An 8,385-nucleotide genomic window follows, 5' to 3' on the forward strand; every position below is an offset into this window, starting at 1 on the left:
CCAGCCCCAAAAGAGCACTGCCCCCCCTGCTGGCAACTTCAGGCAGCCTGGGCCACCAACAGCCAGCCCACAGCCAGAGAAGGGCACCTAGAGAAGGAGCCCATGCCCGGGTGCTACCCATGGCTGCCGGGTTGGGGAGGGCTGCCTGGTGAGGGAGGAGAAGGTCCAAGTGACCCGGCACTGAGGGATACCCAAGTTTCTTCAGGTGCCTGCCATTCCCTGTCACCTTAATAACGATAACAGCCCCTGCTTATTGGCCATTTGCAGTCTGTCACCCAGGGCAATCATTTCTTATCGCCTCAGCCCCCAGGCCCATCCTATAAAGCAGGCCCTCTCGTCTCCCCCACTTTATGGGCAGGAAAACAAGAGATGTGGGAAGCACTTGCCTGCGGAGCACTTATCCCGGCTTGCAATTATGCGTTGATTCTCACATTGTGTCATTCATCTCTAGCTCCCTGCTGCACTGAAACTCGGGAAGAGAAGGACGTTTTCACCATGCACTCAGCTCAAGTCAGATTCAATAGGCAAGAGCTCTCTGTGGAATGAGTGAATTGAGCGCCGTCACAGCTGCAGAGAGCAGAGAGAGGCAGCTCAGCTGCAGAGCTGCGCGCCACCACCTCACTCTGCTGCCCCTGCTCCTCACTCCAAGTCCAGGGAGGAGAGGACAAAGGTGCCGTGTGTGGGAGCTCCCGCTCTGGACAGGCAGAGGCCAGGACAGTAGCCTGCAGCCCTCATGCTAAGGTCCCTTCGAACACACCCAGACCCTCAAGCAAAAGCTTGGGCTTCTCAAATAGAGGCAATATCGAGACCTGTTTGGATCAAAATCACATGCACAAACAGCAAGAGGGAATCCTTGCCAAGATAATAGATGTTAACTCCAGAGGCCTGGGAGGGACAGGCCACCAGCCACCTGCCAAGCACAAAGCCACACCCTCTACATGCAAGGCTTCCCTCACTTACTCCTCACTCAGCCTGCGGAGCTGCCACTGCCCCCTTTTACTTTCAGTAATGGAATGTTGTAGCAGGTGGGAAGATAGTGCCAGGACCCAAGCCCAGCATTCAGAGCCCAGCAATAAGCCCAGCCCACTGGCTACTGTATCAAAGCCTGCAGCAGCAAGACAGCCACGCTACCAGGAGGTCACTCCCCAGTGCAGTGCAGGGGCCGGGGAGATGGCTCAGTGGAATAAGTGCTTCCCTGGCAAGTGCAATGGCCTGAGTTCAATCCCCGGTTCTGAAAAAACAAACAAACAAACCAGTGCAATGTAGGTTCTGCTACAGAACACCACACCAGGCTGCCTAGAGAGTCCAGGCCAGCCAGGCTATGGAAACAGATAAGGCCTCAGTGGTCACTGGCCTCACTCACCGCAGCCACCACACAGTCATTATTTGGCATTACAAACAGGCTTGCTACACCATCAGAGCTGGGATGCCCTGGGCAGCCAGCCATCTTTGGATGTGATCCCCTAATTCTGTGAGTGGGACGTGTAGCATCAAGGAGCTGAAGCCAGGGGAGAAATGGCCTCTGTGGTATGCACCACGCCAGGACAGGGTGAACAAACAGGCCAGTGGACAAAAAGAGGACAGCAAGCGAGCAGGTGCCCTGGGCGCAAACAGAAGCAGCAGGCGGACCTTCCCAGGGGTCCTGTCCCATTGCTCAGGAACCTTAGACCATCTTCCAGGGAGCAAGGTGGATGGATGCCTCTCCCCTCCGAAGCTGTAGGGGAATCTGTGACAAGCCCAAAACACAAGTGCTCGGGGTACAGGAAGGAAACAGAGGAAAGACATCTGAGTCCAAAAGATTTTTTAAATTAAGAAAAAGAAATCCAACAGAAAGTCATGGTCCTTGAGTGGAAGGGCAAAAACGTTAATAGTGGTCATAGCTGGCCTCCCCCATGCCTGGCCCCACAAAGCAATGACATTTCCGAGGCCTCTTGCAGTACCTACCCCAACTCTGTACTTTAAATTGTTCCTCTATAGTGAATTATTTAGCATCCCTTTCCCTCCCGGCCCGGGAACCCACAGTCCCTCTGGCTGCACCCACTTCCTCAGCAGTTCTAGGGCCCACAAAACCTCTTCCTGGAAGTTCCCAAAGCAAACCAATGACAATTTCTTCCCATGTGAGGGCACAGCTCTGGACCTGGGTTATGAATATATGATCATAAAACTTCCCAGGCTGTCATAGAAGTGGCCCAAAGGACAAAAGGAAATGTGCATCTGCAATCTATAAAAATTTGCAGCCTCAGAGCAAATCTGCTTCAGGCTCAGACGCTGCACAACACCTCCATTGATTAGAGAACACGTGCCAGTTGTTTCGAGTCTGCCTGGCTCTCACCGAGGCCTCTATCGGATGCTCACACCCTCCTCCAGTGGCAATTCCAGGGCCTGCTTGGTGACAGCCAGGCTCACGTCTTTCCCTCTCCCCCTCTGACCTCAGGAACTTAGCCCACTTAGCAGAAATTGTACCTCCTCCCACTCCCCCATAAGGCTAACTGGCTGCTGGAGTCCCACCCAAAAGTCCCCAAAGGAAAAGTCCACATAGAGAAGGAACTTCTTGGCCCTTTCCAGCCCCAGTCCCTCCCCACCCACTGGAACATCATGGTTTAACCCCAGGCCCACCCAGAACTCAGGGCTTGGTACCATGCGGCTACTTCTGCCAGCATTGCCTGCCCTCCCTGCTTTGCAAAATTCCACCCTGATAAAATGGCTCATCCTTTGAGAATCCCCCTCAACTCAGAAAAAGGCTTCTCACACTCAGGACCCCACAGCCCCATTACATTGCTAGCCTGGCTCTCTCCAAAGAGATTATAGTTAGGGACACCTGACCAGTCCTCCAGATCACACGGCCCTTGCAGAAAGGACAGGATCACTCCCTACTGAAGCTTCACACCCTGGGCAGTTCCTCTTGGTCAACATTTTCTGGATTACATTCATGAGACTTCTCTCCCTATTTCCTATCTTAATAAAGCAGAGTCTAGCAAGCAAAAGGACACATCTATTTGTTACTTTCCATCCTCATATGAACCAGAGACAAGATATATCATCAGCCCCATTTTCCTGATGGAAAACAACTAAGGCTCAGAGGAGTCTACTGGGTACCGTCAGCCCAACTCCTTCTTCTGTACTAAGGAACTTACTTCCATTCCACAGCTTGCAAAAATTAAAGGGTTCATGAAAGCCAAGACAGACACTATCCTAAACAATAAGATCCCAAAGCAAAAGAAAGGGGTTGATACATCTCAGATCTAAGCTGCTGCCAGGGTAACAGCTGCAGAAGAAGAGCCCCAGTGGACAAGGCCAAGGGAACAGGGAATAGGCCCAGAGGGAACGGAATAGAGGGTGACCTGGTGACCTCAGGGGTCCCCTAGGCAGATTTCTGGTGCTCAGTTCCTTCCCAGGTCCACACGGGATAATGCGCAGGCTGCCCCAAGGAAACCTGACTGAGTTCCGTCTCTCCCCATCCCACTTCTTCCCAGCCTCACAATACGAATGTACCCAGAGACATACGCATCGATTCCCACCTAGATTGCATGCAGATTGCAAATTCTCTGAAACCTCCACGGGAATGTTCCTGACTCAGCCGAGAAGAGCTGGCAGCAAGCGTGTGCTCGCTAATTGCCAGCTGCGCTTCAGGGTTGCTCCAGCTCTCCCCGGGGTCGGTTGCCTGCCTCTGACCAGCTAGGAGCCATAAAAATGCGCTCAAAAGTTATCGAAATGTGAGTGCCTTTCCTGAGAGCCCCTGACTCACCTAGGCCTACAGGAAGGAGGAGTAGGCAAGTTTCAAAGGATTCAGGGCAGCTTCCTCCAAAGGCTTGAAAGTCCCCATCAAAAGTCTCCTGGTGCGGTCACCTCAGTGAGCAGTTCAAAGGCTCCCCCTGTGACCACAGATCTACGCATCATATGCAGGCTTTCATGGGCCCACACTACAGAGGGGTCTTGTAGATACCAGGAATGCACACAGAAGAATGGCAGAAAACAAATTGCACAGGTCTTTAAATACACACCCTGCAAAGCTCAGAGAGTCTAGAAAGGCTAGCTTCCTCAAACTCAGAAGTGAGAGAGAACAGGGGAAGAGAATGGTGTTTTTCATGACTTGTCACCATCAGCGTCTTTGACCTCGGGTCTCTGCTCCAAATTGCTGACCTCTCAGCATTGTCCAGGAGGTTCCCAGTGCGGGACACAACCACCCCCTCCGGGTGCCCAGAGTAACTGTGTTCCAGGCTCCAAAGCTTAAGCCCGCCCGAAGGCGGCTGGACTGGGGGGAAGAGCAGAAAACACCTGCAAGGGGGCAGTTTTCAAGGCTCTGGGACAAACAATGGAGAGCGAGGAGGAAATCAGAAACTTTGACTCCCAGGCACTGCGCTGCCCAGCGGCGGGCAGGAAGCCTTCGGAGCCCAAGCGAGGCAACCACTCAGAACGCAGCCTGAGCCCTATGCATCCAGAAGGAGACAGTGTGCCTAGCAAGCGTGGGAAGGTTCTCTCCTGGGTGTCAGGACGCCGGCTGGCACGGATGCGCAGGCACCCTGGGGGAAGAAAGTGCTGGCGCAGTGGGCAGGGCCTGCAGCCCAGGGCGCAGGGTGCAGGTGTGAGGGGGGGCCGGCTCGCCAGGGTCCTGGGAGTCGGCGGCGCTCCCGGCTCCTAGAGATCTTAGCAGGCACTGAATCGCCTGCTGGCCGCGGGACCCACGCCCCCACCCCCGCCGCGCCCGTGGGCGGGAGAGCGACCCCGCGGCCCGGCGGGGCGGGGACAGTACTCACAGGCGCTCGGTGCTCCTCGGAATGTTCTTGGGCACGGCCTGCAGCCCCGTGCCGTGGCAGTCCACCGTGGTCCCCGTGCAGGTGCAGAGGGCGGGGCACGCCGTGGCCCCCAGGCGCCACGCGGCAGCCCACAGCAGCAGCCAGAGCTCGGGCCGGACCAGCCCCGCCGAGGACCCACGCCCGGGTGTCAGCGCCATGGTGCCCTCCCGCGCCCTGCTAGCGTGCTGGACGGCAGCAGGCTCCGGGCATCCCCGTCTGGGGCGCGTGCAGGTGCGGGGCCCCTCGCGGTCGGCCAGAGGCACCTGGCAGCTCCCCGAGCCGGCGCCCGATCGCGGCCGCCAGGAGGGCAGGGCGCTAAGCTCTGCTTGATTCTCGCCGATCGCGCTCGCTCTGCCTCGCTCCAGCTCCCAACTGACTGCTGCGACGAGGAAAATGGGCAGGCCCCGCGCGCGCCACCCGCGCTCGCACACACACTCACACACACACGCACACACTCACCCGCACGCCCGCTCCCACCCGGCAGTCATCCATCAATCGAAAAGCACACATCGGGGCCAGGCTCCTCCCCGCCCTCCGCGTGCGCAGACCACCGCCCCCTCCTCTGACCACCGCTTGGCGACAGCGACAGTTTCAAAGGTGCAACCTCACAGATGCCGCCAGCGAGCAGGGGGCTGCGGGGACGTGAGGGTGGCCTGCCGGTGGGCTACACACACACACACACACACACACACACACACAACACACACACACACTGTGAGCGTGAGCACTCTCAGACGCAGGCACCCGGAACTCGTGGCCCAGCCACTGGTCCTAACCAGAGGATCTTTTTTTTTTTTTTTCCTCCCAGCTTAGAGACCTCTGCTATGGCCAGAGACATGCGTTCTCCTTGACTAAAGAGGCCCCTGACCCCACATGGCCTCTCTAAGGCCCTGCTAGGAGCTCCTTTAGCCTTAGACCCTTAGGACAAAGCCTTGGGGAAGAGAGACAAAAAGTCCCACAGCCAAGGACAGTCCCCTCACCTCCCTCAACACAATTCCCCCCAAGATGGCAGCGCCCTGCCTCTCCAGGGGCCCTGAAGCCGCACTGCGAGATGAGAACTGCACCACGCTGGACATTTTCTCCCCAGGCACCTCACTAACTTCACTGATGGGAGTATCAGGGCGCTTGGAAATCCAACAAACACCTTCTTCAGCTCCCAGCGATGCCCCTGCTTGTCTGCCAGGTGGAAGCATGAAAACCAACATCCAATCCTGTCACTGAAGGCTGGCAAACAGGGTAGAAAAGAGAGAGGTGGCCTGCTTGGGAGAGAAACTCTGGCACCCACTTAGGACTCCAGGCCGTATTCCCCAGAGCCTTTCCTTACTTAGGTCAATGAGCAACAGGGTGTGCACAAGAAATCCAGATGAGAAAATTGCCCACAACTGTAGGAAAGGTGAAGGGCAGCCCCCAGTTCAAGGACACCGGTGGCTAGTGGTCATTGCTATAGAGGACCTAACCCATCAATCGGGGCCTGGCTGCCCACAGGCTGGCGGAAGGGAGTGCCGGAGTGGCTCTGGACAAGCCTGCCATCAGGGAACAACCCTAAGGAGCCCCCAGAAGAAAGTGGCACAAGAGACTCAGGCACCAGATGCAGGCTGTCACAGGCTGTGGTGGTGAGATGTGGGTAGATGCCACAAGATTAGAGCCGTATCGCCCCCCAGAGCCAAGGTTCAGGGTTTCTCTTCACAGCTGCTTCTTCCTCTTCCTCCCCCTCCTCCTCCTCCCCCTCCTCCCTCTCCTCCTCTCCCTCCTCCTTTTGGATGAACAGGTTGCAGTGTCTCTGCTGTCAATAACACATAGTACTGTGGTCAGTATGTCACCACCAACATGACTGATTTTACTGGCTTTTCACAGTTCCTGGGGCCAGGGAGATGGCACAGTGGAATAAGCGCTTCCCTGGCAAGCGCAAGGGCCTGACTTCGATCCCCAGTTCTGCAAAAATAAAAACAAAAACCACAATTCCTTTGACAGCAAGCACACAGCCTGTCTGAGCCCTCCATCCTGAGCTGTGAGCTCCGGAGCATCAATTCACTAACTCAGGAGGAGCCTTTTTCAGATGTCCTTGCTTGGCCTGTTACAAGGGAACTTCCCAGAGGCCAGGCCAGTGCCTGGAAGGGACACCTGCCTCTGCCCTCTGCCTGCAGACTCCAGCTCTTCTGATGGCGCCCCATTAGGCAGAGCAAATCCTCACTCCTGGTACCTGCTGCTTTGTCTACCCCTTTTTAGTTGGAGCTGTTTACACCTGGGCTTGCTCTCTAACACCTTGGGGCGGAGCCCCACCCCTACCTGCTCCCTTTTTGCCACTTCCTGCTCCCTGACTTTGGAGCTTACCCCCAGAACCGGGCACTTAATAGGCCTGTCACCGGCGGCACCCAGATTTGAAGACGCCTGGTCTCCAGTCTTCTGCTCCAGGGGTGCCTCCGCAGTTCCATGACCTGCGGCCCTGGAAGCCAAGGACTTATGTGGGGAAGAAGAGTGTTGATTGACCAGAAGCTATCCCTGGGGTCCGCAGAGTAGCAGGGGTGTGAGGAAGGATGGGTATGCACACAGTGCAAGATCAGCTTTGCCCATGGCTCCTTAGAGCCAGCCCCTAACCTAGAAGCTTCCAGACTGGCCTGGACAGTGAATCCCAAGCAGGCCTTAAGCCAAGTTGTCCCTGCTTTGCAAAGCCTGGCATTTCCTTTGAAGGGAGGGAAGGAAGGAGGGCCCCTCAGACCCAGGACAAAGACTCCCCCGCCAGCCCATCACAGAGGCCCTGCCCCAGCAGCCGGGCAGCTCCCCAACTTGGCTTCCATCCCTGGTTCCTCCACCCCAGAACCTGGCGAGCTCCCCAATTTGGGAAGCAGCCTGCCATGAATGAACACAGCTCATTAGTGTTCCCAGCACATCTACTTGTTAAACAACCGCCTGGCCAGCCACACGCCCCAACCCCCACCACCACCGCAGCAGCCTTTGCTTTTTCAGTTTCCTCTCCCATGTCCCTCCCTCTGCTGGGCCGGCCCCTCCTCACAGCCCCAGCCACCTGCTCCCTTGCACGGGTGGGGAGGAGCAGGCCTGATGCACTGCTTCTGCTAGTCATGCTCCACCCAGCCAGCTCTGCCCACAGTCACCAGCAGGGCAGCCCGAAAGGGACACCTGGGGTCAGGTTCCCATCTCAATGGTGTGAACCTCCGTAGAGCCCCTCAGTTATGTGCAGCAGGCAGTCAAAGGCCACCTGCTGCCTGGGATTCGGAGAGAAAGCACCCTCCTTCCAGCTCTGTGCATGGTCCTTCCCCCACCTTCACCAGCGGTTTCCAGGGGGCCCAGATGAGGAGAAAGAGAGGGCATGGTGGTCTCCAAACTGTAAAAGACAAAATGAGGTGGGGTGTCTGCCATCCACTAGCCACGCCATGCTGGCCGTCCCACTCACTGCCAATCCGTACTGTGTACACTGTACTAGGAACCTGTAACTCATCAGAGGGAAAGAACAGACCTGGCCCCCAGAGAGCTGCAGCCCAGGGAGGGGACAAAAGGGGACAAAAGAGTGAGTGTGGTGAGCGTTAAGGGACAGCCTAGAAGAATAGCCAAGGAAGACCTGGGGCGCCACAGTGGC

General features: G+C 56.6%; 1 protein-coding gene across 1 annotated transcript in view; it reads right to left on the reverse strand.

The window, feature by feature from the left end:
* The window catches only part of Slit1 (slit guidance ligand 1), a 166,256-nt gene extending 161,154 nt beyond the window's left edge, over positions 1-5,102 (reverse strand). The window contains exon 1 of the mRNA XM_004625506.2: positions 4,755-5,102. Coding sequence (XP_004625563.1) covers positions 4,755-4,951 — 197 coding nt within the window. The 5' untranslated portion in view covers positions 4,952-5,102. The remainder of the gene's footprint in view (positions 1-4,754) is intronic.
* Positions 5,103-8,385: the final 3,283 nt, after the last annotated feature.

This window comes from Octodon degus, unplaced genomic scaffold (genome assembly GCF_000260255.1).
Source record: "Octodon degus isolate 3935 unplaced genomic scaffold, OctDeg1.0 scaffold00010, whole genome shotgun sequence".
In the NCBI taxonomy this organism is placed as follows: domain Eukaryota; kingdom Metazoa; phylum Chordata; class Mammalia; order Rodentia; family Octodontidae; genus Octodon; species Octodon degus.